General features: G+C 44.7%; 1 protein-coding gene across 13 annotated transcripts in view; it reads left to right on the top strand.

Annotated features, from left to right (window-relative positions):
* The window catches only part of macf1a (microtubule actin crosslinking factor 1a), a 234,715-nt gene that overhangs the window by 149,766 nt on the left and 57,410 nt on the right, over positions 1–27,539 (top strand). For all 13 annotated transcript variants that reach the window (XM_085396343.1, XM_085396334.1, XM_085396341.1 and 10 more), the window contains 30 exons: positions 160–295; positions 2,671–8,820; positions 8,929–9,084; positions 9,257–9,472; positions 9,559–9,702; positions 9,895–10,182; positions 11,045–11,194; positions 11,349–11,582; positions 11,780–11,959; positions 12,047–12,220; positions 12,390–12,557; positions 13,688–13,879; positions 13,971–14,144; positions 14,388–14,511; positions 14,618–14,817; positions 14,969–15,286; positions 15,379–15,545; positions 16,938–17,094; positions 17,197–17,308; positions 18,149–18,211; positions 18,725–18,963; positions 19,105–19,234; positions 20,301–20,500; positions 20,930–21,157; positions 21,245–21,521; positions 21,738–22,330; positions 22,443–22,631; positions 22,711–22,917; positions 24,188–24,505; positions 24,605–24,787. In XM_085396343.1, coding sequence (XP_085252469.1) covers positions 160–295; positions 2,671–8,820; positions 8,929–9,084; positions 9,257–9,472; positions 9,559–9,702; positions 9,895–10,182; positions 11,045–11,194; positions 11,349–11,582; positions 11,780–11,959; positions 12,047–12,220; positions 12,390–12,557; positions 13,688–13,879; positions 13,971–14,144; positions 14,388–14,511; positions 14,618–14,817; positions 14,969–15,286; positions 15,379–15,545; positions 16,938–17,094; positions 17,197–17,308; positions 18,149–18,211; positions 18,725–18,963; positions 19,105–19,234; positions 20,301–20,500; positions 20,930–21,157; positions 21,245–21,521; positions 21,738–22,330; positions 22,443–22,631; positions 22,711–22,917; positions 24,188–24,505; positions 24,605–24,787 — 12,067 coding nt within the window. The remainder of the gene's footprint in view (positions 1–159; positions 296–2,670; positions 8,821–8,928; positions 9,085–9,256; positions 9,473–9,558; positions 9,703–9,894; positions 10,183–11,044; positions 11,195–11,348; positions 11,583–11,779; positions 11,960–12,046; positions 12,221–12,389; positions 12,558–13,687; positions 13,880–13,970; positions 14,145–14,387; positions 14,512–14,617; positions 14,818–14,968; positions 15,287–15,378; positions 15,546–16,937; positions 17,095–17,196; positions 17,309–18,148; positions 18,212–18,724; positions 18,964–19,104; positions 19,235–20,300; positions 20,501–20,929; positions 21,158–21,244; positions 21,522–21,737; positions 22,331–22,442; positions 22,632–22,710; positions 22,918–24,187; positions 24,506–24,604; positions 24,788–27,539) is intronic.

Genomic DNA, 27,539 nt, shown 5'->3' with positions numbered 1-27,539 from the left:
AATAGAAGTTAGGATTAGATGATGATAACTGCCAACTTCAAACAATCACATTATAAATTTTATGTCAAAGCCACTGTAAAGCATCTTTCCAACACACATGCAGACTAATGTTAAACACCTAACTACACCTGTTAACCTTGTCCCTTTTTTCTTCTGTAGGTTGTCCCCAGAGGAGCGGGCACACGTGGAGGCTCAGCTGGACGAGCTGAAGACCACCTACAACCAGCTGTGCGACAGCTCCACCCAACAGCTGCAGCAGCTGGAGCAGCAACTGGCCAAAGAGGAGGAAAGAAAGGTAGATCGGTTTGGCTGGGGTGGGCCGAGCGGGGAGAAGGGTGTCTGCAGATTTATGGCAAACATGTATTCTGCTTATGCGAGCTTAAACAAAAATAACCACAAAGGTACTTTTATAAAATGTTCCTTGAGTCTGAATATCTTTGCGAGCGAAGCGTGAGTTTATATGTGGGCCAGCAAATTATCATCTATGTTGTTCAGCATGTTGTGTGTTCACCGATTTGCATTTCTGAAAAACATCACCAGTCTTGACGAATGTCACTCATTGACTTGGTTTGGTTTAACAAACACCGACGGATCCTGTTCAGATGTGTATTCAGATCCTCTGTAATAACCATTTCTACCAGGATGACCATCTTTTTGGTCATCACTGGAGAAATAAGGGTTGCTAAAATAATTTATACATCTAGAATACACTGCAGTGTTTTGTTTTTGGTATAAGAAACCTCTGCAGCTCATTAATCAATATATGGGTGTTAAAGGGAAATGTCAAAAGGACAGAAAACAACTGGAATACACCGTCTGAACTGGGCCTCAGCATGGAGTGATCCACTCTCACATTATCATATAAAAGCCTGCATTCATGTCATTAACTATCACCAACCCTGATTTTTATCATCCTCATTGTCACCGTCATCATCATTATCATCAGAAAATACATCTGCTGAGCTGCTAACATGGTTAATACACGGCCTTAGTGGTGCCGCACTAGATCAGAGCTTCCCAGGTGACGCTAGTGAGGGGAAAGCTGTAGAGCTTTGCTTTTCATTCTTAGAAACTGTCAAAAAAAGGTACATCCACATTTTTATGTCATCCCAGCATCGAAAAAGTAAAATGTTACTTTTCTTTATACGGTGGTGAAATGCCACTGCATAAAGTCAGCATTGCTTTTTAGCATTTTTCTGCATACGTTTACCCCATGTAGATGTACAGTCATCCAAGGGGAATCACACATTCCCAGCCCTCACACTCTCATACAAGTGTTCCTCCCCTTCATTTGAAATACATTACATCATCCCTGGATGTGTGAGAGAATTTCAGGTTTGAAGCTCTCATTTATGACACTTCCTAGTTTTTAACAGTTGCACTCATAGTTGATTTTTGTGTAAATGTTTTATGGTTTTACTAAAAATGCTCACTAAAAGGTAAAGTAGAACTTTTCAAGAAGTCACTTTTGTATTTTAGAGTGTAAGTGCACCAAAGGCCAGCTATGCAAAAACAAAAAAAACAACGTCACCATTTGAGCATGTTGTGTCCAGATCACAAGAGTGTGTGTGAGAGAGAATGACGTTTTTGTGTTTGTTCTAATGCATACTATTAATGTGTGAAACTTTTTTAAACCAGCATTTTGCTTGAAAATCACTAACAGCTGCCAACGGAGAGTTGTGGACATCCAAGGATCAGAAAACAAAGCAAAACAGGACTTTGATAAACATCATTAGTCTATTTTGTGATTGCAGGTTAGAGCAGCTGCATGGTTAGTTTTAGTGCCATCCAGTCTCATGGAAATGTATTATGTAATGTGTGATGCAGTTAAAGATACAAATCTGCAATAATAATCATAATCTGTGCAAATCAGCAGGTAAACTTACTATCAGAAATGTGGAAATACTGATAAATATTTGTTATTTATCACTATTTGCCACATATTTGCCCCACTCCCGATCAGCTTTCACTGAGCAGTCATGGTTTAGTATAGTTTCAGTTTGTACCTTAGTCAGTTTAACATTAGGTCAGTTTGAGGTTTTGACGTCAAAGCAGTGTTAGGAGTCTGAATGAAGAGTGGCATGCAGAACGCTAACAACCAGCTTCTCACCTGTCGCGCCTCACTCTGCCGAGCCATAAACTGGCCCATTAGTGTGTGCACAGCAGGACGGGCCCAAACGGTAAGTAGCGCTCGCTTTCTCTCTTACCGTTGCCTTTAAGTTTTTCTCGTGTAGTTTTTCTTATTCTCCTCAACTTCTGAATACTTGTGTGTTCCTTTTTCTGCTGTTGTTTCCCCTTATCTAGCGCTTCTTTCTGCATTTTTGTTAGGAATATGCTTTGTTGCATGCTTACTGCTTGTCCTAGAATAGTGATGGTAAGTATTAAAATGCCTTTTAATTTAGTAGAAATTAAAACAAGTTCAAAATATAAATTATCAAATTGCTAACAGAAATATATATAGTGGCATTTTTAAACATGGATAAGCTGTTTTGTGGCAAGTGGTTGTGGGTTTTCTTCTCTTTTTTTTTTCCTGATTCTACGATCTGTCATAGTGTAGTGTCACATAATAACAAATTAACATTACGTAATATGCGTGCTGGCTAAAACTGCCAGGTCATAAAGAAAAGAGAATGAATATCAACTGGAATTTTGGTTTCTTTCTTTTTGCAGAATGAGATTGCCATTGCTGGAGTGATTGACCTGAGTACAGTGGAAACATTCCCAGTATTCCCAGCAGCTCAACGTGGTCTTATTGACCAGGACACCTGCCATGTTCTGCTAGAGACCCAGCTCATTATGGGTGGGCTCCTTCAACCTGACTCTCCTGTCAAACTTTCACTGGAGCAAGCTCTAACTCGAGGCCTAATTGACAGCCATACCAGACAGTCCCTGTCTGAGCTTGAGAGCGCCCTGTATTTGGTGGAAAACACCAAGACTGTGAGTGATGAACAACAAGAAAATGCCTTGCCTATAGTTAGAGCCATGGAGACCGGGCTAATCAGAGAGGAAGTGGGACTTCGCATTCTCCAACTCCAGATGAACACTGGAGGATTGAGACATTCAACTGGAAAAATGTTGAGTTTGGAGCAAGCAGAAGACAAGAGACTTTTGTCTCCCAGAATTATTACCAAGCTCCAGTCGAGACTACAACACAGAGAGCTGATTGATCCAAACACAGCTGAAAAAGTAAATCTCTGTGAGCTGCAGCTCCAGTGTGTTCTCGATGATGATTCAGGGCTTCTTCTCTTCCCTGTCAAGCAGCAGCCTGGAGGAACAGTTTGCCTCCGTTCTGGAAGAAAAGTCGGTATTTTCCGTGCTGTGCAGGAGGGACTGATTGATCGGAAAGTTACCGTACGACTTCTTGAAGCTCAGCTTTTTGCCGGTGGTATTGCAGACCCACGATCTGGCCATCGACTGACAGTTGATGAAGCAGTTCGCCATGGGCTTATGGACCAGGATCTAGCCTGTGCCATGTTAGCACGTCAACTGCAAAATGGGGGCATTCTAGACCCTTTCAGTGGAGAGCGCCTGGACTTAGAAGAGAGTATTCGCAGGGACCTTCTCTCCCCTCGTTTGGCTCTGTTGGTCCTTGAGTCTCTCTGGACTTTTATGGGCTTGCTCTGGCCTGAAACTGGAGAGGTTTTACCCATTGCTGAGGCTGTTCAACAAGGTGTGATCTCGGGGGATCTAGCAAGGAGCACCCTGAGACAACGACATGCCATTGGGGCTTTGTACAACCCAGAAACCCTTCAGGTGCTGCCCCTGAACAGGACTGCTGAAAATGAATTAGATCCCAGTGCGGTCAGTTTTCTCAAAGAAATCCACATACCAGATGTTCTTTCCAACATGACCCAGTCAGGTAACCCATCTCTAAACCGCCACAGCTGGGGTTCCAGTAGCTCCTCCTCTCCTCCATCCTCTCCCCTGCCTCCATCATCTCCCACAGGCCTTGTGTGGGAAACTACATCAACTAATGGGAAGGATCCTGAGGAACAAGCCAAACACAAGCTGCTGTTTCACCTCATGACTCACAGCTATGTAGATGCTCATTCTGGAAAGCGCCTCGTGCTGCTTGACCCTGAGCTAATGATAATGATCAAGGACGCTGACATGGTTGCTGGAGAATCTGCTCGTCAGGTTGAGCCGCTAAGCAGTGTGGCTACAGATAAGCTAGGTAAACTGGAAATGGGGGAAAAGATTAGTTTGGCAGGTAATGGAGTGAGTGAAGGTGTCAACGACAGTTCCAGTTTAGTCACACCAAGTAAGGATTTTGAGATTAACGATAGAAGTGGCCTAGAAGAAATGCATGATGGGGAAGGAAACAACAAATCACTGCAGCAACCATCAGAACCCATAGAAGAAGATTTAGCCATTTCAGCTAAATATGAAATTGCTGGTGATAAAAGAGGAAAGGTAGATGAACAAAAGAAAGAAATGACCAGTTGGGACAGTTTAGCTTCAGCTAAATACCTCAACGATGAAATAACAAAGAGCCCAAATGAAATAATACAAACTGAATACCAACCCATGGATAGTCCTGTGCGAGACAGTGGAAGTACAACTGCAACAGAAGTTATTGAAATGGCCACAGCACCACTCAAATCAGAGGATAATGTTGAAAGGAAGACATTCAAAGAGCTCGTCCCAGGGGAAAAACCAAATGAAGATGTTAAATTAACAGCATCCCAAGAAAGGAAAGGTATAAAAGATTCCCAGGCTGAATCAGAAATTATAAAACAAAACGTGGCTGTAAAAGAGACAGACTCAAAGCAAGCTAAACCACAAGTTGATATCTCTGAAGCAGTAGTGGAAAAGCAAGAAGAGGATGCTGAACTGGAGAGGATGGTCATGCAGCTCAAACAGGGAGGTCTAATGACAGAAGAAGGGGAAAAGCTGCTGCCAGATGAGGCAGTAGCCCAGGGTGTCCTTCCTGGCCATACAGCTGTTAAATTAATGGCTCAAGCCGGTTTGTTTGGGGGCTTCCTAGATGCCAGCAGTGGGGAGTCACTTACCATGGAGGAAGTTATGCAGGAGGGTTTACTAGATGAAGATCTAATGTGGGGTGTCCTAAAGTCAGATAAAACCCTTGCAGGGGTTGTTGATGTGGAGAAAAGGCAGATCTGTGGGGTGAGGGAGGCAGCTCAGGCAGGGTTGATTGATCCCAACACAGCCTCTCGACTTCTGGAAGCCCAGGTGGCATCTGGGGGGATTGTTGACCTGCGTAGGGATAAGAAAGTCTCTGTGACTCTAGCAGCAAACCTGGGGCTGATTGAAGATGATCATAGAGAAGAACTTGTAGCACTGGAGAAGGCATGCAAGGGAAAGGATGCAGATTCCTCAACATTCCTCAAGAAAGCCAGTTTGCAGCTTCAGATGGAAGGTGTTCTCGACCCAGAGTCCAAGTCTCCAGTTCCTATAGAACAAGCTATTCACAAAGGCTTAATTAGACCAGAGGAAGCTTATCAGGTCTTGGCTAGGCAAGTGGCTGAAGGTGGTATAATTCACCATCCTTCAGGCATGAGGCTTCCAGTTTCTGATGCTGTTGATAGAGGACTAGTAGATCGGTCCGTTGCTCCTGGGTTAGAGGAACTTGAGTGGGTCTACCAAGGAAAAGTCAGTCCTTCACATCGCCCAGAAGCTTTTGTTTTCCAAGCATCAACCGGAGCTATTTCAGACCCTGACACTGGAATCAAACTTACTTTGACAGAGGCTGTTACTAAGGGTCTTCTAGATAAGAACAAAGCCAGTGAAGTCATGGCTTCTCCTACAGTAACTCAAGGAGTTCTTGACCCCCAAACAGCACGGATTGTGCCCTATTCAGAACTTGTAAACCAGGGTAAGATAGATATTGAAACAGGTAAACGCTTCTTGGAGGTGAAACCATTCCGTGGTGTTCAGGATAAACAATCAAAGGAAACACTGACCCTTCCCAAAGCAGTTGCATTAAAGAAAGTTGATCCAGCTCCAGCATTTAGACTTCTCCAAAGCCAGGCAGACAGCGGTGGGATCATTGATATCAGAACTGGAGAAAGGCTCTCGCTGCCTGAAGCTTCTAAGAGAGGTTTAGTTGGAGATGATATGGTCACAGAAATAGCTACAAACCAGTTTTTGAAAGGAGGCTTAGTTGATCCTTCAACTGGACAACGAGTCTCAGGTCTCAATGTTGCAACTGCTTTAGGACTGATATCTAACAATGTGGCTTTGGAGATTCAGGAGAAAGTGATGTCGGTAGAGACAGAGGGTGGTGAAGAAAGCTCTACACCCGTTGCCTCATCAGATAGTACGTACAGCCCTGCTATCAAATTTTCAGCATCAAGTCCAGACAGTCCATCAAACTGGTCTGATGTGAACACTGAGGAGCCCACGAAATCTCCACCTTCAAAGAGAGAAGCAGTGCAAGATGAAGAGAAAACACTGACATCTGTACTTTCAGATCAGTTAAAGTTATATGACACGATTGCAGATGAGGACAAAGTGGACAAACCTGAGTCAGGGAAAGAAAAGACTTCAAGGCAGCCGGACGAGTCCATGGACATCTTATTTAAGTTTGCAACTAATGTTGAGAAAAGAATCCAGCAAGCCATAAAAGAAATTAAACCACAGAAAGACACCACTAAATCACAGAGTCTTCCTGAACAGGAGGCAGATGAGAGACTGCAAATAAATGATGAACAAAGGAAAAGCATTATCAGAGATTCTGTAGAAGTCAAGCCGACACAAATCTATCATGCTGACAAAGATTTACAGGAAAAGGATAGAACAGGTGTCAATGGGGAACCTGTGCAGGGTGGGGGAAAAGAGCGTGTTCCCGAGGATGGAAGATTGAAGCCTAAGACAACGAGTCCTGTGGCAGCAATGGTTATAGATGACAAGGAAAGCAAAGAGGGTGATGAAGTGTCAAATTTGGGCGAAGAGGAATCTAGAAAGGATGATGTGGCAGTGCAGAAAGATGATGGCATAAGAGAGAAGGTCCAAGTGGTGGAGAAAGCGAAGCCCTTAAAGGTTGAAGATTTAGAGATCAAAACCAGCACTCGTTCTGAAGAGTCAGCACAGTCATTGACATCTGCTTCCAAAGAGTCAGAAAACAAAAGCAAAAAGAAGAGGAAAAATAAAAAGAAGGGAAAAGGTAAAGAGACAGAGGGCGAAAAACACCCTTCAGAGATAAAGCATGCATCTCAAATTTATCAAACTGAGGAGGAGATGGAAGGAAAGTCTGGAGCTGTTAATGCGACTACAGTTGAGTTTGCGTCACAAGACGTAGACATGAAATCACAGATTCATGGTCAGGGAGCTTCTGAAGGGCCAATCGAAGGCATAGGGACTGATGAGAAATTTGAGGTTGAGAGTAATTTGGTGAGACAGGGACAGAAAGAAGCCTTAAAACCAATCGCTGAACCAGAGAAAGAGGCAAATAAAATATTAACAGCTACAGCAAAGGCTGATAAGAGAGAGGAGATGAAAGGGAAGTCTGAAGAAAAGGATTCTGTCGCTCAGCAACCAGAAAAACCAGAGAGCATTCAGGAGGTGAAGGAAAGGAAAGAGCATGAGCTGCCTCAGAAATCCCCTCTGCCAGACACTGAGAAAGCGGCCTTGATCCTGAAGGCCAAAGAGAGTATTCTTAAAAAGGTGTTTGAAAAAGGCGTGAGTGAGAAACAGGCTGCTGAGGAGCTGCAGGCGCTGCGCAAGGAGGTGGGGAAGAAGGAGGGTAAAGGTATAACTGTTAGTGATGTAAAGGCACAAACTCGGCACGCTAAGGAGGATGGAGTGGAGAGTCGAGCTGTAAAAGAAGACACTGTCAAGACATCCGATGGTTTATCTGAAGAAAGTAAAGAAGAAGAGATGAGTGTCAAGGTGGACAAAATGAAACTGAGAGAAGTCAAAGAAAATCTGCCTGTGGAGAAACCGTTGGTCGAGGAGACCACGGAGGCTGAACCGCTGGAAGTTTCTTCAAATGAAAAAGAAAAGGATGCAACTTTTGGAATGGAAGAGACACAAAAAGATATTAAGACAGCTGCATCGGTCCAATCTAAAGAAGCCCAGCCTAGTAAACAAAGTAAGAAGAGCAAAAGATCCAAGAGGCTGAAAGTGGCTGAAAAAGCTGAGCCTGATACTGAGAAGGCACTGAGCAAGGAAAAAGTGGAAGTGACTGCAACAGAAATTACCCCAAAATCCACTCTGGAAAGAACAGATTTGGAAAGCTCAGGTTTGATTCAGGAGCAGAAGGTAGATTCCGAGAGTCGGTCACTAACGAGGGATGTCCTCTCACCTTCGGCTGGTGAAGAGACAGTTGAGGTGGAGACCCCTGCGATTATTATTCCAACAGTTGAGACTCTTGAACAAACTTCACCACAGAGGCCCAGTTATCACGTGCAGGACATCGTACAAGCGGAAGAGATCAGTGGCGGGAAAGACAAATCCCATTCAGGCACTGGAGGTGTGATCGAAGCTGACCTTTCTCACGATGGACACAAAGTGGAGACTCAGTCCACAGCTCTGTCCGCTGCTCTGTCCACAGCTCAGCCCACAGCTTCTGATCCACAGCCTGATAAAACAGCTGGCAAAGGCAGAAAGAAGAAAAAGCACCAACCAGTCAAAGAAGAAGGCACCGATACTCCTGCATCAGAATCTTTAAAAAACCAACAGCAACATCTTGAATCTTCAGAAACGCCGGCTTTGCTCTCAGAAGATGCTGCAGCTGAGTCTGGATCACCTGTAGTCCCACAGTCTGAGACCACCACTGAGACCTGGGCAGAGGATGACGCCAGCGAGAGTCCCCAACAGGTGTCAAAGAAAGAGGAAGCATCATCTGTGACTGGCAAGGCAAGAGGAAAACTTGTGAAGTTATAAATATTTTTATTTATTTATTTATTTTAAAGCCCTTCGGTTGGTCAAAGCATCTTTAAAGTGTGTTTTGTTTTCTTCCCACAGTCATCATTGATGCGTCAAGAATGCTTGGAGCACGACCAGCGAATGGTGGCCCTGCTCTCCATGGTTAGACACATCGAGGTCCAACTGAAGCAGCAGCAGCAGCAGTCTGTTGGTCGCAGCCTCATCACATTGGAGGACATCATCAGACAGACTGAGGTGAAATTCACACACACAAACATGCACACTGCTTTTAATGCTTAAATTTGGTTTGCAGCTTAGATTGGCATTTGTTTTCCGTGCGAGACAAACCGGTCAGCCGGTTTAAGGATTAGTGTCTTAATCAAGAATCAAGAAAACTTTTGTTTTCTTTTCCTAATCTGTCTCGCAGACTCTGGACCTCGAACTGCGCGACATGGAGCCTGAGATCAACAAAGAGGCGGAGGCGGCTGAGCGACTGCTGAAGCCCCAACCGAAAAATGTTCCTCCTCAACTCCTATTGGCCCTGGAAAAGGATGGGCGGAGCTTGGCTCGAGGATACGAGGCTGCCAGGGCTCTTTCTGAGGGCATTCTGCAAAGTCTACGAGACCACAGAGACTCTTATAAGGTAGCAGAAACAGATAAATAACAGAGGGTAGCACACATATATAATAGACAAAGGCATCACTGACGGTGCTCCGACTTTTCCTTCAGGATGCAGTCACAGCTGAGCAGAAGTCACTGGGACAACACGTGGAGAGCTTGCTGTCTTGGCTGACAGAGACAGAGACTCAGATGGAGAAAGAGAAGAAAAATGACGGTTCAGATCAGCTCACGCAGCAGCTGACTCTTTGCAAGGCAAGTTTTCTAGAAAGAATAAATTGTATTATAAGCATATATACATTTGTCATGCTTTGAACCTGTGGATTTAAATAATTAGCAGTATTATTGCTTGGTATCGTAAACATGGATCATATGGAGGGGTGGGGACACTGGTTCACTGATTTGTTCTGCTGAGCATTCATTTGTTTGTGTGAAACTTTCCTTCAGGAGCTCCAGTCCTCTCTGATGGCTCGCTCTAGCGAGGTCAACAACGTAGTGTTTGACATTCAGGTGTTCATCTCAGAGCGGGCGCAGGACCTGGCCCCTGAGCAAAGCAGGCATCTTCTGGGGCAGCTTCAGCAGCTGCAGAAGGCCTTCCACAGAGCTTCCGGTCAAGCCCAGGCCTGGGCCGACGCCCTCTCAGCCCAGAGAGACAGGGAAGAGGAGCGGCAGTGCAAAGAGAAGGAGAAAGAAGAAGAGAAGGAGAAAGAGAGGCAGAGTGCGAGGGAGAGAGAGGTTTGGAAAACGATGATTGAGATGGTTTTAAACGCTGCGCAAACACTCGGTTAGCTTTCATATTTAACATCGTTTGTTGCCATGCTGTTAACTGTCATCATGCTAAAAAAGCTCATGTTTCATGAAATCTGATGTGTCGGATTAGAAAAGCCCAACATAATCTCGCTAACCTCCACCATAGTTTCAGCTTGTAGTGCCATTACACATCGACTCAGACCTGATCTCCTCGTCTCGGGTTTGTACTCGGACCACTGCTGCTGTTTTTGCAAATGCTTTGCTACTTGACAGTATCACCACCCTCACTTCTACTACCGAAACTTTTTATGCAAGTGTGTTTGCTCCTCTGCATGTCTCTATAACATGTGTATTATTAACCTGTTTGCCTTGCTGTTCCAGATTGCCACTGAAGAAAATCGCTTGTGTCACGGCGGTAAAGTAAAGCCTTGCTGGCTACAGCGCGTCACTGTTTTTCCTCTTGTCTCATCTGAATACCTGGGAGAAAGAGGAAAAACAGCAAAAATAAAACAGATACTTGTTTGATTTCTCTTTGTATTGTTTGTTTGTTGCTTGTCAGACACGTTGATGTAAATGTGTATGTGTGTCTGCCTCTGTGTGTGTTTTAAGTGTGAACTCTGGACACAATCTGCTCAAAGCTTGGCAATGTGCACTACAAACGTATAGCATCTTAGTAGTCTGTGCTTCTGTTAAGAGGTATAAAAATGGTAAAACAAAATCACGAGTGGGCCGTTCCTGAAGTGTTTATGATGGACTCGTCCGTACGAGGTTTGGTCAGGATCAGTTTTCCTCACATTTTCTTTCTTTCTGGATCTTTGCTTTTCCTTCTCTCTTCCATTTCTCTCAGGTGGTTCAGCAGCAGAAAGCAGAGTGCTCTCAGAAACTGGAAGGCCTCAGCATGTGGTTGGCTGGAGCTGCCAGCCTGCTGGCCAGTCAGAGACCAGGAGCAGAGTCAGGTGATGTGGATATCCTGCAGGAGAAGCAGAGGAAACTAAAGGTGTGAAAGTCCTACATTAATCTATCTTTCTTGTTTTTGTGTATAAGATTCAGCTCAGTAATTCTGGATATCGCACTTATATCATTAAAAATTTTAGTCATTTAAATCCTTAATATTTAACGGAATATTTCTATTTCTTTGTTTCTGTCTTCAGGAAGTCCAGAAAGACCTCCACACTAAAGGCGAGGGCATAGCTGAGGCCATCAGGTCTGTGGAGGAGCTCCTGTCAGAGCAAGGAGAAACCCTGAGCCCAGAGGAGAGGGAGAACCTCCAGGCGGCGCTAACAAGAATGAAGGAGCAGTACAGTGCTCTGACAGATTCAACCAGCACCACGCTGTCTGAGCTCGACACAGCCATTAATAACACTGTGCAGCAGAACACACAAAGGGTAAGAGCAGCAATGTGGTCGTACATCTGTCAGAATTTTAAAAATCCCCTTGTTAAAACAACTATTTTTACCCATTTCTGAAGATATTTTTTCATACATTAAAGACATTTTAAAAGTTAAAACCTGACATTTAAAGCAACTAGGTTTTAATTTAACGTCTTCCACCCTCCACTCTGCTCCTGTCTTCTCCTCTCCAGGCGAAAGCAGTGGAGGAACTACAGGAGACCCGAACTCATATAGACTCCCTCCTGAATGAACTGTCCACCCTTAACCAACCTGGAAAGACTCTAGCTGGATCTTCAGCAGCCCAGGATGTTATTGATTCCCCTTTTTCACCACCAGAGGGCGCTGTGATGTCACATACTGAGATGCTACAGGTTAACTCTCTGATCTATGTTTGGCACATTTTGATTTAAATGCCTTACAATATTTCAGAGTTCTGACCGATATCATCTTTCTGCCAGGCGGAGCTTCAGCAGCTCCAGGCTCAGCAGGCACAGCTGCTGCAGATCACCCAGTCGACTCGGTCCCTTTTGGAGCAGCCTGACACAACAGTTCCTCCTGAAGAGAAACAGCGACTCAGGGCTGCCCTGGACCAGCTGCAGGCTCAGCACCAGGACAAACTGAAGAGCTGCCAGGTACTAAAAGTATAAATATGTGTATAAATAGTGTGCTATTCTCCATACATAATATGTGCACTGTCTAGGAATATCTTTTTTGTTCAGTTGCAACTTAATGAGGTAATTAGTGATTTGTGTTTAGCCCCTGTGGTAACTGACTGCCTCTCCTGTATCGTTTATCTTGTAGGACCGTCTGAGAAAGTCTGAGGCTCTGAAAGATGAGCTGACAAAATTCCTCCAGGAACATGGAAGTTTGGGTACCTGGCTGGAACAAAGTGAACGGGATCTTCGTTCTCTTGGCGAAGGAGAAACAGATGCACAAGGACTTAAGGGCAGGCTAGACGAGCACAGAAAGGTACATGGAAGTAGAGTCCAGCCAGTCGTTGCTAACACAGATGGTTTCCTTCATTATGAAAGGTTTTTTGTTTTTTACAGAAAGAAAATGCTTAAGATAATTTGGAAATGATGTTATGACATAGTTTTTACACTAGAGCGACAGCATCTCCAGCGTTTACAATACTGTGAGAACAATCATCGGAGCTCAGCAGGCAGGGGTGCAGAGTTGAGCTTTGTCTTCATGTTGGGTTATTATCTACACTGTGAAAGTTAAGACAATAAGCCTTTTCAAAATAAAACCAACCTTTTGTATGTATGTTGCATCAATTTTAAAAAGTCTAGGAGAAAGTACATGTTACAGCATTAAAACCTTACCTGTTTTCATCTGTTATGTTCAACGCTTTTATATATTTCAATATGAAGTTTCTCATGAAGATCACAAACTTATACATATGGACTGTTTCCAAATGGGATGCCAGTATTTCTCCACAAGAGGGAGCTGTTGTATCAAATTAATTTTTCACATGATACTGACCTCAGTCCTGCAGATAGAGACAAGGTGGTGATGCCACTGGGTGAGCTGCACATCTGTAAAGCCTTTTTTCCCTCTCAAAAAAGAAGGAAAAAGCAAACCTTTAGAAGTTCAAACTCTGTACTGCATCTACTACTGAGCAGAAAATTCTCCAGGCAGACAAGTTTGCTTGTGGCGTTGTGGCTCTGCAGTTTGAATGAATTAGCCGAACGTGGTTTTTGCTGCTTTGAACTGAAGTAAATGGGCTGGGCCCAGATTGAAATCACTGTTCTAATGTATGTTTTGTTGTTGTTGTTTTTCTTTAATTATCCATGGGTGACTAAGTTTCCACGCTCCAGTTCAAGTTATCCATATGTTTTTATATAGTCTCACATGTGGGAGGGGGAGGGAAATTCCACTTTACCAGTTTAGGATAATTTACTCATGAAGAGTCCCCTGGTACCTCATTTACAGTGTTTTATGTGTTTTCCTTACACGTTTTTCCCACCCATTCTTGAAATTTGAACTGATGACCTTCTGATATAATCGTGCTTTCCATGAAAACTTAAAATTATATTTTCCACTTAAACTCTGTGAATTTATTCCCAATTGACCTGTAAATATATCTGTAATTCCAGCTTGCCGAAGATGTGATTTGCCACAAGGCGGACTTGCGCTTCGTTTCCATCTCGGGTCAGAAAGTTCTGGACTCTGTTCAGGGAGCTCTGGAGCAAGGTGGTGGTTCAGATGCATCTCTGGAGAGCACCAAGCAGCTGGTAACTGACAATCTACAGGATGCCAACCACAGATACACCACTCTACACACCAAGGTGAAGGAAGTTCTGATAATCATTAGGAACTGTGCTAAACGCCACATTTGGTTCATGTATATGCTTAAAAACCTTTGTGTGCTATGTGCAGTCAACAGAGTTGGGCAGCCGTTTGTCCGGCCTGTTGGAGAGATACCAGCAGTACCAGGATGAGGTCGTCTCCCTCCACTCCTGGCTCAGCACTCAGGAACAGAACCAAAGCATAGCGAAGGCCAGCGCAGAGACAGACCCGCAGAACCTACAGAACACACTACGACAAGTACAGGTGAAGCATGCAATGACCAACACCTGCATTAATGAGCACAAAATGACAGAGAAAAGAGAAATTATGCAATTGAGACACATTCAAAAACATGGCTTAGTTTGCAGTCTTCATTCCATAGCTGTATACCATGCAAAGAAATTATGAAAAACATTAATTTAATTTTTCAGATAACGAAAAAAGGCTGTAATATTTGTGAGGATTATAGGAAATATTTATGGGTTTTATGGGTATCTCTATTTCCAGCTGCTTCAGGATGAGCTGGCAGAGCGCTCTGTGCAGCTGGAGAAGGTGAAGAGGGCAGGAAGAGATCTGGTCAGCACAGATGAATCTCCTTCCCTGAAAGCTGTTGACATCCTGTGTGCTGCAGGTGATTTAATCTGCCAAACACGTTGACTTCAGTTATAATCACAGACCACAGAGCCTTTATTTGGGCTCTTTCACAGCTTGACTTGTTTCGCACACTTTCTCTTTAGATGGCTTGGAGAAGAGATTCGACTCCCTTTCCACATCTGTCTCAGAACGGGCCGAGCAGCTGCAGACAGCTGTGGCCCAATCTGTCAGCGTCCAGGAGGGCCTCAAGGGTCTGCTGAGCTGGTTGGACAAACTGGCTCTGAGCCCTGGACCAATTGAACCCACTGCACAGGCTGTACAGGATGCCCTTACTCAGAACCAGGTGGGATAATTACCAAAAGAAAAATGCTGAATTTTTTCACAAAGTATAAAACATCTGAAAACAAATTGCCTGAATTTTGTAGGTTTATAGTTATAATAAATATCCATCCTACTCTAAAAGGACCTCTTTTTTTTTCATCTTTCTTGTTCAGAAACTTCGGCAGGAATTACTCTCCCGGCAGGGCAGTGTGGACGCAACACGAGACTCTGTTTCTAAACTGCTTCACACCTCAGACGCCTCCACGGCTTCAGGCCTTCAGGGGAGTTTAGAAGATCTGACTCAGCGCTTCACTGCAGCACAGGCCAGCCAGGCTGAGAGGGAAGCTGAGCTCAAAGGGCTGCTGCCCAAGCTGGAGAGCTACGAGCGGCTGGGGTCAGACCTCCAGGTCTTCACCCAGAGCCGAGTGAAGGCTCTGAGTCCTGTCGGTCAACCGGACCGCAGCGTGGACGACTACAGGCAGACCATTGAGGTTAGCAGGGTCGACAGATTTTCATTAATAGGTCAGTGGATTGGTCATACGGTGGCTCCGTCCAACATTTTTGTCTGTGTGTGTTTTCTCAGGAGGTCCGATCGGAGCTGGAACAGGAAGCCGGGCAGCTGAAATCCTTCTGCAACCTTGGCACCGAGCTCAGCCAATCAAAACCCTTCAGTAATACTCAAAGCTTATTGGACAATGTCAAAGAGGTCACTGATGAATTCAACCAACTGGAAGAAAATGTAAACGAAAGGTAAAAACACCAATGTGAAAAATGCACTTTCAGGTTGTGCAGCTGTAAATGTGAATAAGTGTTTTTAAAGGGACCCAAACTGTGTTGTAAGGAAAGAGTTCATGCTCACAAGTTTTTGGGGTTTTTTTGGTGTTTGTTTGTTTTTTGAGTAATAAAAATCATAGAAAACAGAAACTTTTACAGCTAATGTCCCTTTAAATTTAGATAACTTGGTAATTTAAGACTTTTTTTTTTATAACAGTATAATATAGAATTTAAATTCAAGTGTGCAAGTTTCCTAAAAGAGGATGATGCAGCTCCTGTCTCATCAGTTGCCAGGTTCACTATAAAATACACAAGAGGGCCCCAGATACAAATCTCTGAACAGTGCCATGGCTCCTTTATTTACCATTTGCTCCCAGATGTGTGAATCATAAAAATGTCAGCCTGTTCTAGACTTACTTCAAATGAGACGACCTTGGAGATGAATTCAGAGCAAACCTAGGATGTGGTTTGATTCGTCTAAGATTGAGTTTTATCTACTTTTAAAACACTTACTGTGTGAGTGGAGCGGTTTCCAAATTTTGTTTTCTAAATCTGTAACCTTCACAAGGCACCGGTTGCTATGCCTACAAGGCCTGACGTTGTATCAGTGAGCAGCCACACTTAAAGCCTGTCAGCAGGGGGTTGGGAATTTATAAATACCATCAGTCTGGTGCAGATTTATTGGATTAGAGTTCAGATTGGTGGGGCAGTCAGCCTTCTGTAAAATCAACATATTATTTCTAATTTTATAGTGGCTAAACGGCACTCATACGACGTACTGTAGGATGTGGGTTTGTTTTAATCTTACGTGATGTTTCTCAGTACTGGGGTACAGTACTGTGTCTCTCTGTGTGAGCCTACTGTATTCAAATGAGTGAGAACTGATGTGTTGACCGGGGTACTAATATAAGCAGAGTTCACATGGCTCATTGTCCGTCCTATAAACTGCCCGCTCAGATAACTCCCAGCCTTGAATCCCGAGGGAGAGAAAATAGCAGCGTGATAATGATACTGCTCCATGCCAGACGTCTTCTCAGAGCTGTTTTGTCTGCAGGCAGTCAGCACTTTTCCAGCTTTAGCCCGACACAGATCACATACGCAGAGGGAGGTCAAGGCTGGACCTTGGCTGGTTCATGTCAGCAGTGTTTTGTCTGGGCATTTTTCTGTCTTTAAAAAATTACAGTGGGTAACTGTTTATACTGTAATGGATCACATGATTACTTGACATTATAATGAAAATTAAAAAATGTGTTTTTTAAGCAGAACTTTCCCTGCTCTGGTTCTCCGTACGTTCTCTGGTCTCTGTCTACGACTTGTTTTCTTCACGTTGTCGTCTTCCTTCCTCATCGTCTGTTTTTCCACACACAGGTTTGCTGCCATTCAGGCCTGCGAGCAACAGCTGCTCCAGTTCCGCGGCCTCTCCAGCTCCCTCGTCAGGTGGCTTCAGACAGCACAGGACCAGCTGCCCTCCAAAGAGGCCAACCTCAACACCGAGGGCCTGCAGAGGAGAGTTCAGCAGCTTAAGGTTAATTAATTTGGCTGTAAATGATTCATACAATGTGAATCATGGGAAAAAAATATATCCATGCTACTTGAAACGACTCCTTAAAATGCTTTATGACTTCAGGACTTGTTGCACGACTGGGAGTCGCAGGGATCCCGAGTTCAAGAGCTAAACAAGACGGGCTCCGAGCTGGAATCGCTCATCATCGATATCACCGCTCCTCAGACCAAAACGGGTAAGAACGAGGATGCAGAAGCTGCCAATCAATAAGCACTCTCACACTCTGCTTCAGTTTAAATGACTTTGTTTACGCATGAGAGCGCTTTTAAGTGAGAATTACAGACGGTGTGGGCGGGGGGGAATCATCGGCGGATTTATAAAGTAATTTGACCTGAGGTAAACAGATATGAAAAACAAATCATGAATTAAGAACTGCAGGAAGGCGACGACAAAAACAACAAGTGTAATGAATCTGTATTAATAATCAGACCTGTCGCGGTACATTCCTGTGATACAGCTAAGCTATGACGGCACGTTTAAATAATGAAGGAAACAGGGAGCGCTGCCAACTTCTAAAACAGTTTGTTACCTGCAGACTTTGCAGGGAAACCCAACAAAACCACAAACTAAATCCCAGACTTTTCCAGTTATTTTCTCCGGCTTTGGACCACATCAGAAACATTTGTATCCACTCACTTCTAGGTGTTCTGCCCTCTGGTTACATGGTTGGAGATTCTTGTGTACACATCTTAATAGTTAAGTCAAATAAAACCAAAACAGAAGTAGGCGAATGGTGTGAGTGTTTATCTTGCTGTGTGTTACACACATTAGATTCCTGTGTCCATGTTCAGACTGTCTTTTTCTCCCAAGTCTGTCTCTCAGCGTTCCTCACTTCCTCCCGAGCATCCTGTGCTGATATTGTTTGCACGCTGGCAGATGTTTTTGGTACCGTTGAGCACCTGTGTCTGAACCTTTTTTCAAACCCGTTGGTTCGTCGCTCGCCACGTTGATGTTTGTGCGACGGTGTTTGCATGAGCATGTTGTACTCAGTCAGCTGTGTGTGTTTTTCTCCCAGGTGCTCCTCACATCAATGGCTCAGCAGGTCCCAGCAGTGTCAATGGCATTCACACCTGTAAAGGTGAGCTCTCCCTCCAGCTCGCTCTCTGTCCTTTTTCTCCATCAAGCCCGACTTAACCGTGTGGTGTCTTTTCACTCGCTGTTTATTATATAACATCTCAGCAGCACGCGTATTCACAAAGGCCAGCGAGACGCCGCTGCACAACCTTTGTGTAGTCAGAAGCAGCAGACCCCACATGGTTAAAATGAGAGTCTAACATGAACCTCAGAGAGTTGACCACCACCTACATTAGTGGTGCTTTTAGAGAGTGTTCTCTGTTTTACCCTTTCCTGTGCCCCCACTCTGTCCTGTCACTGCTGGCTTTCTGTCCATCCAAAACACAGCAGGTATATTTATTACATTAAAAAAAATACTGGTGTCTCCACTGCTTCACTCCAAAGTTTCTCTTTATGTACAGTTGTGGGTCTTCCTATCCTTTTGCTCTGAGATTTTGCCTGTTTGCTGGTTTTCTCTGTTCTGGTGTATTCGGGGTTTTCTAATATGTTCGGGGTTTATGCCTTTTTTGGCCCTCAGATCTGACAGAGCTCCAGGTAGCAGTGTCTGATGTAAACAGTCGATATGACGCTTTGGGCGGGGAGTTAAAGGAGCGTCTTGGTCAGCAGCAGGCCTCGCTGGAGCTGAGGCAGAAGGCCAGGCAGGGCACAGAAGAGCTTAAGAGCTGGCTGACAGACAGAGAGGAAAGCCTGAAACAGGCACAGACCGCCTCTCCCTCCAAACCGGAGGTGGTACGAGCTCAGGCCCAGGAGAACAAGGTAAAGGATAGACTCTAATGCTTTGTGGTGCCTTTTTTTCTTTGGTAAAAATGCAGCAAAGTCATCTGTTGTCTGTTATAACCAAGTTTTGTTTGCTTTATTGAATAGCTTTGATATGCAGACGTTGTTTTTCTTCTGCAGGCCCTGCTGTCAGAATTGGCCGAGCACTCAGGAAAGGTGGAGGAGCTGAAGAGCACGCTGAGGAAACTGATTGCTGAAAACCCAGATTCACCAGAAGCAGACACCTGGAGACAACAGCTGCAAGAGATAGGTATGTGCTGTAGGTGACGGCGGAAAAGGTGATGTAGGACTGGACAAGCCTCTAGTATGGAGACAAGAGACGGGAACGGCTGAGCTTAGCGTAGTTTTAAAATAATGTGATGGGAGTGTTTCCGTTGGATGAAAAAATAAATGTATGAAGGATGCTCAATGAGTTGCCAAGTATGCACTTACCTGTGCAGTACACCCCAAGTAAATCCTGTGTGTAGGAAACGGGAATGAGCACTGCACTGTGCAGTACTTTTGGAGAGATTCATTATGAAGACGATGCACTGTGTCAAAGCCTGAGCGATTCACGCAGAGGAGATGCAAGTCAGTGATGTAGAGAACAAACACTGCCTGAGGGGCTTGACACAAAGAAACGCTGATTTAGAGAAATATGACTTGTGATACCCGTAGCAGTCAGGGAGTTTATGTTCCCTCATGTCAAGTTTGATAAATATGAGAGGACAATAAGAAACAGATAAAAATGCAGATGACTGTAGATGTAGACTGTGCTGGAAACGTAATCTTTCCAGACTTCTTTAAATGGCCTTAAAAGATGACGTTTTTTTTTGCTTAGTTGAAAATGGCTCTGAAGGAAACTTGCACGTTACTTCAGAATTTGTAATAACTTTTATATGAGATGACGAGAAGGTGAAATCAATACCGTCCAGGGAGAGAGTGGGAAGCGTTCCTGTCGGAGCTGTTTGTTCACTCGAATACTTGATATTTTTACCCTATGAGCGAACAGAGACAGAAATATGTAAGGTGAAATCCAAGAAGGAGGCCTTTATATTTCATATTTCATAAAGTCTTTTCAAAGCCATGTGGACCGAGTACACACACACGCACTGCAGGATGCCCAGAACATGAGTCAGTGAAGGAGACAGAAGAGGTAGGAGGGGCAGGGGAAGAAAAATCTAATATGACTGAGCTGTAATGTTGCACAGCTAAATGAAAAAATATTCCCTAAACAATCTGTTCCCTTTGGTTAGTTTTTAGATGAGGAATATACAAACACGTTCATCAACAGTTTGACTGAAGTTTTCTCACGTCTGCTTTGATTACTTCCTCAGACTCCCGCTGGCAAACGGCTAATCAGACCGCGGCTCAGAGGCAGACTGAGCTCGAGACGTGCGCTGATAGGCTGGGCAGCTTTGCGTCAGCGGCCAATCAGTTGGGTCCTTGGCTGAGGGAGAAGGAGCTGATGATGAGCGTTCTTGGACCCCTGAGCATCGACCCCAACATGCTCAACACACAGAAACAGCAAGCACAGGTATGCTCACCTTATAAAGCCGGAAGTGCTGTTGGCCATGTGGTCCTATGTGCAAATTTCTCTTCATCTTCTGGTTCGCTGATTTAATAGGTTGAAGTTTGCCCGTGGTGAACGGTGATAGACAGATCACCTGCCAAGTATTTTTGAAAGTGCCAGCTCTTTTCGCAACAGTTTACACGGACAAGTTCCCAGATGGTTCTGTCTAACAAACCATCTGCTGTGTCAGGTTACAAGTACGTGGCAGAAAATGTAAAAAGAATTAAAGCTCTGAGTAGGTGAAACAGTGATGTTCAATGAAAATCCAGCACAAGAAAAAGTGGGGGGGTTTCTGCAGGCTTTCAATTCTTAGACAGATTGTATGTTTTTGATATCGACAGGTTACTTCATTGAATTTGTAATGATGCCTTTGATCTTTCCTCTTTCCTTCAGTTCATGCTGCGGGAGTTTGAGACCCGGCGGCCACAGTTTGACCAGCTGACTCAGTCAGCTGAGGGCATCCTCTCCCAGACCGGTGACTCTGCTCAGGACCCCAAGGACCTGGCAGAGGTGCGTTCTGAACTGGGCTCCATCTCCCAGCAGTGGGAGGACCTAACGAGCAAATTGACACAGAGGTCGAACCACATCGATCAGGCCCAAGGAACCAGCGAACGGTACCAGGTAAGACTGAGACAAGTCGAGAGGTTTCAGCAGAATCTTGAGTCACATTCCTCATGTGGTGGTAAACATTTCTAATCTCCCATTCAGGCCTTGCTCCGAGATCTTTCCTCCAGTCTGTCTGCTCTGAGTGAGAGGTTGGATGCTCAGGCCTCACTGAGCGCTCAACCCGAGGCACTGAAACGCCGCCTGCAGGAAACCGGAGAGATCCGATCTGTGCTGGAGAGAAGGCGGACCGAGCTTGCCGAGGCGGAGAAGCTCTGTCAGGAGCTGAGCGCCATCGTGGCTGAACCCTACCTGAAAGAAGAGCTGAGCAAACGACTGGAGGGTGTCAGCGGGCCGCTCAAGAGTTTGGAGGAGCGTGCAGGTATGTGGAGTTTATGTGGCACATTGAATGATTATCATTACTATTTTACAATTTTTATTATTGTTATGATTGATAATTGTTGATGCAAAAACCTGCTACTAACTAACTCACTGATAAATACATCAGAACCTTCTGAAGTCCTTTTTGTCATTTTTATTAATGTACTTGTTTGGTGTTTGTTTCTAATTCCTCTTGCTCTGCTTTTCTTTCCTTTAGCTGACGGTCTGTCTCAGCTCCAGGCTGCCCTGTCGTCCACCCAGCAGTTCCAGCAGATGTTTGAGGAGTTGCGCTCCTGGCTTGACAAGCAGACAGATCCTAGAGAATCATCAACCGTCGCCCTGCCCTGTCAGCCGGAGGCCATTCGCTCCCTGCTGGCAGAGACAGATGAGCTCCAGCGTGGGATTGCCAGTCAGCGAGGCTCCTACGAGCTGATCCAGGCTGAGGGAGCGTCGCTCCTCGCCACTCTACCAGTAGACGAGCGCTCAGCCCTGCAGGCCCGTCTGACCTCCTTGAGACAGGACTGGGAGGGCCTGAACCACAGGATCTCAGACAGGGAGGCAAGACTGAAAAACACTCTGAACAAAGCAGAAACTTACCAGCAGCACAAGGCTGAGCTGGTACCGTGGTTAGCAGACTGCGAAGGGAAAGAAAAAGAGCTACAACCATCACTTGACTCGTCTGCCCTGGATGAAGCCTCGCAGAAAGCACGAAATCTGTCCCTGGACATCGAGAGACGACAACCTCTACTTGAAGCCTTTAATGCTGCATCTGATCAGCTGCTGGAGCAGTGCTGCATCGGGGAGGAAGAGGTATGGACTGAAATATGGAGACTGATAAATCCATTCATCTGATTGGCGATGCAAGATTAAAATGTATGAAAAAATCTAAAGTTCAGTAAATGATAAACACGTTTTTTTGTAGGTACGTGATGAGAAGGCTCAGCTGAACCGGAGGGTAGATGGACTGGGCGAAAGCCTCCACAATCGCACCGCCCAGCTGGAGGAGCTGGCCAGCCGTCTGAAGGAGTTTGAAGAAGGTAGACAGGCAGTGGAGAGGAGACTGGAGGCTGCCAAGCACCAAATCGAAGTGCAGGAGGCTCTAGGACCTCAGGTACTGAAAAGCATTGATCATTAACCTTCACACTTACGTTATTGCCAGCAGTGACCACATCGCCTTCTTTCACATTCAGGCATGCAGTGCCAAAAGCCTGGAGAGGTTGAGAAGTCAGCAGGAGAGTCTGAGATCCTTGCAGCCTCAGGTGGTCTACCTGAGAGACCTGGCTCAGGGGCTGGTGCAGGATGCACCCCAGACACCAGGAGGCAGCACAGAGGGAACACGGAGACTCCAGGAACAGGCCAAAGATGCAGAGAAAGAGTATGAAGATGTTACTGACAAGGTGGGGAGCAGGGTCATTGTAATTAAAAAGGGAGGGGGTTTGTTAAAGTTTCTTTAATGTACTCGGGCATCAGATACATCTGTGTTTATCAAAAAGGGTGAACTTCCTATTCCCTGATTACCTGTACGTGGCCTGGAATTGTCTAAAATATACTTGATGCACATATTAAAGTGCCAAATCTGCCACCCGGGAACATGCTTTGGTAAAACAGCAGGATGTGACAAAGGGGCAGTGATGAAAGGAGCCATAAAAGTTGATGAAACCCAACCAGCAATTTTTGCAATCTGGACTGAAGACATGTTTTACCACCGGACGAACGATTTATTCCAAGGGTCATTGTGTGAGAGGGTGTCTGATCTAGTGAGTGTGCCAGTGAACTGAGGGAGAGCAGAACAGCTATAGCTGTCAGAGGAGTTTGGCTGTTAATGTTATAGTAGTGATGCTGTGTATGGTCGGTGTGGACGTTCAGCACTTTGTCACAGTTTGAAATGTAAACCAGAGCGTTCAGAATTCAGCGCCCATAACGTTTCATCTTATTTCTGCAATCCAGCTTCCATATATTCCATTTAAGGTCACAACTACCACACAACTTCTCACTGTATACAGTATTGAAGCCATCAGGCTACGCTGGGATCCTCTAAGATGTTTTATTTACCTTTTTTAAAACAAGACAAACTATCGATCTGATGACATTGCTGCCGAGGAAACAGTTCTGCGGTGCTTTGCGCAATGATGCTTCTACTGTCCCTTCCTTGCACCTACACAGACGAAATCTATTTATACTCGCTGCTGTGTTGCATCATTTTCTGGTTTGGTTACACGTTGTTCTCTAGCCTTGAGCTGTTGCTTTGGACAGAAAATATTACCACACAGGCTTCTCTCTGTCTGATTAATTTGTGGTTTGAACAAGCAGTCTTCTGTTCTAAGCTGATATCATTACTGGGTCTCTATTCTTATTAAATTTCTGGTTCTTGTTTGTTGCTTTTGTTGCTTTTTAAAAAAAAAAAAGAAAATATTTCCAAAAAAGTAGTCACTGCACTGAAAAGCAAAAAGTCGTCATGCTCTTTCTGCCCTTTCATTTGTGATGTTTTCTGGTTTGACGCTTCAGAGAAAAGAGATTTCATGTCAGAGTAAAACGTGGGGAGATGGTCTTTCAGTTGTAAGGCAGATGCTGCTGTATTTTTAAATCTCTTTAACGTGTGTTGTTAAATTAATGCATTTTAAGGTCAAGTACAATCATAGTTAAATACTTGTTATCCTCCTCCATCAGATCGAGCAGTGCTGCTCCTCCCTGGAGTCACGGCTGCAGGGCGTCGGCGAGGTCCAGGCTCACGTGCGGGACGTCTTCTCACGTCTCGCCGACCTTGATGATGAACTGGACTCCTTCAGTCCCGTTGGACGCGACGCGGACTCCTTGGCCTCTCAGGCCGACGCCCTGAAGGGCTTCCTCTCCCGTCTGGCCAACCTCAGGACTGAGCTGGAGGGCCACGCGTCAGAGTGTACCACCATGCTGCGGCGCGAAGGCTCCTCTCCCGACCTCCTCGCACTCAGGAGGGAGACGGAGGCTTTGAGCCGCCAGGCCGGCAAGGTGAGTGAAGAGGACGCTGATGTGATGGAGGTTATCCTGACTCGTGGCGGCTTTGGTAAATGTTAGTAACATCCTTGATTTGTGTTTTCTGCTCTCTAGCTGAGTGAACGCGGCCAGGCCAGGTTGGACCAAATCGAGGATGCTGCGGACCGTGTTCGTGATTTCTACAGGCTGGTGGCTGAGCTGCAAGGCCTGCTGGGAAGAGCAGAAGAGAATCTGAATGCGCAGGGCCTGGTTGGCACAGAGGTGGAGATGATTAAGCAGCAGCTGCAGGAGTTCAAGGTAGGACTCACTGGTTATTAACGTGGATGTGTGCAGTCTGTGTGTGTGACTGTGAAAGCAGCGAGTTTGCAGCCACTGAATTCGTTGTCACTGAATGTTTTGAGGTTTTTCAACAAGGAATCAGATTTGCAGTAGTTTGTACCAAATCTTCTTTTTTCCTTGTTACATTCAGCTCGATTGTGTGATTTCCACTGTTCGTTGTTATGACTACAGTATATGTATGATTCTGAGAAGACAAGAGTTTATCATCGGCTCAGGCGGGTATTGTGTCTGCTCGTCGACGACATGCAAGAATCTAAAATAGCTCTGGGTGAACGGGTTGTTCGTGTTTGTGTGTCTCCCTTCTCATGATGCCATTGAAATGAAATTGCACAGATACACAGCGACTCTTCAGCGTAACATGAGCTTTGATTTAGAGCTGCGTGTGTGTGAGTGAGTTATGAATAGTGACATTCAATATGTGTCTCTGAGGGGGTCTGTATCTGTGCTCTTCCTCTTGCTCATCTCTCTAGAGACCATGAGGTACATGGGTGGGGGTGAGTGTGTGTGTGTGTGGGGGGGACTCCTGTTGTGCATCAGGACTCGGACACGGTGATTAGCTGAGTCACATGTCTCTTTGAAACGCCTGACACGCTGCTGAATCACGCAGCTCCTGTTCTTTTAAGGATAGTTGTGGTTCTGTCAACATTTCCAGCCAATATGTGAACGCACTCTCCCTCCCTCAAATACTTATGACGCCCCTCCCTCCTCGTGATGTTCAAGCCCCGCCCAGCTAGCGTTTTTACCTCGTTAGCCTCGTCACTGTGGTGATGGAAAATGATCTAAATTTGATGCCGAGGCAAAACGAGTCTATTTTTTCCTTTTCTTGTGGTTGAGACGATCTCGGGTTCTGTAAACACAAGGAATGGCTGTACTGTCTTTGTTTGTGCTGCTCCTTTTTACCTCGAGGATTTGAGGCGTTTGAGGACACGTTTCCCAGCGTGAGTCTTCGGTGGTAGTCTGGGCGTTACATAAACTTTCTAAACCATATAAATACAGCTTGCACTACACAGAGAGTGCGGTTTTAAGCTTATAACATACAACATTAGATACTGAGAGGCTGCTAGCCACCACAGAACCACCCAGCTTCAGACTTCAATCAAACCAAGATTTGATCAAATATTTTGAATCCTGTGTTGCAAATTTACAGTTTACGGGTTTAACAATTACTAAGAGGCTGGAGCTGAAAGATTAGAAAAGAAAAATAAAGCAAATGACACATTTGCTAAGTAGAAATTAAATTGCCTGTAAAATTACTGGAAGGACTCCTGAAGACGTGACCTCTGTAAGAAGTTTATTTTGTCCTGTTAACAGCCCATAACCCAAAGTTTCTGGATTTACAACGACACAAACACAGCACATTCTTTTCAAGTTGCTTCACAACTTTAATCGACAGCTGACTTATTGTGGCAGAAGACTGAACTGCAGGAAAATAAATACTGGAGTAAGAAATGTGATAATTCTGAGCCAGTGGATCCAAATTTAGGATCTGACTGTTTACACACCGCATGTTTACAGTGAGGTATTAACCTAAATAATGAAATCCTTAATCCTGTATGTACTGTAATACTGTAAGTTGTCATTAAGACATAACTGTTTACAGCTCGTTCTGCATTTAAAGAAAAAAATCCCGCTGGGAGAAACTCCTGGCACCTCCAGTGTTCGGTTCACAGGCCTAGGCTAGTCTTTCAGTCTGACTTCTCTCGTTAACGAGTACATTTTCTTGACATGATGTAATATCCTGTCCACTTTAGACAACTATGTGAGAGCTCAGGAGTAGAAAGCAAGGAGTCCCACGCACAGTCACTGCAGCTTGTGGCGCTCCAGGAAGGTCCTGCTTTTTCAGGATGATCGATGACTCGCATAATATGGGCGCTAATCATTTTTTTGCACACGACAAATTTAGTCTGAGTCGTCCTCGTCCCCTTGAGAGCGATCATCTCCGCTGTTGTCGAGATGCGTGGGTGGATCAAAGAAGAGTTTTTACTCATTCCATGTGACTCTTTGTTCCTGTTTCTCTTCATCCTCAACTTTTTAAACCTCTGCACCTTTCTTGTTTTCTTCCATCCTAATTTGATTATTCGGATATATTGAAACATCTTAATTTCCGGTGCGCCTCCTTCTTGGCCTACTAACCTTTCTTTGTGTGCGTTTCTGGGTTTTTCTCTCTTCTTCCCCCTCACCGGGCTCTTAATGAGAGCGAGCCGAGGGAATGTGTAGCAGAGAACAAACAAATAGAGGAGATAAAGAGCTGCTGAAAGAAGAAGGGAAGGATGAGAGGAGAGATCCAGATAAATAGGCTACACTTGAAAAACGGAGCCACATCAAAGAGTCTGAAGCTCCGTCAAATATTTTGCACTTGAATTAATCATGTTAGCGAGCAGATCTGCAGGTGTACTAATGCGCCATATGACTGGGAGTAATTAGGTCAAAGCAATATTTCAGTGTTTACAAGGTTTAAAGAGGCAACTGATATTATTTTTTATCAAATAAAGCATGTTTCATATTAATAATAAGCAGCTTTTCCAGCATATTTTCATTTTGATGCAGAAAAGAAATCGCTTAACAAGATTTTAGCCCTTAAATGAGTTTACACAAGCACGCATCATACGCATGGTGACAAGAAAAAATGTTTCTTAATTAAATACAGTGAAGGTATTATCTAATGTTCAATTTATTTGTGGATTACGCTCACACGCTATTTTTCCCTGGT

The sequence above is a fragment of the Rhamphochromis longiceps genome, linkage group LG22 (assembly GCF_057381845.1).
Source record: "Rhamphochromis longiceps isolate RC_006_pf linkage group LG22, R_longiceps_female_GT1.1, whole genome shotgun sequence".
NCBI classification, from domain to species: domain Eukaryota; kingdom Metazoa; phylum Chordata; class Actinopteri; order Cichliformes; family Cichlidae; genus Rhamphochromis; species Rhamphochromis longiceps.
Note: the sequence above shows the minus strand (reverse complement) of the source record. Positions and strands in the feature narration are given on the sequence as shown.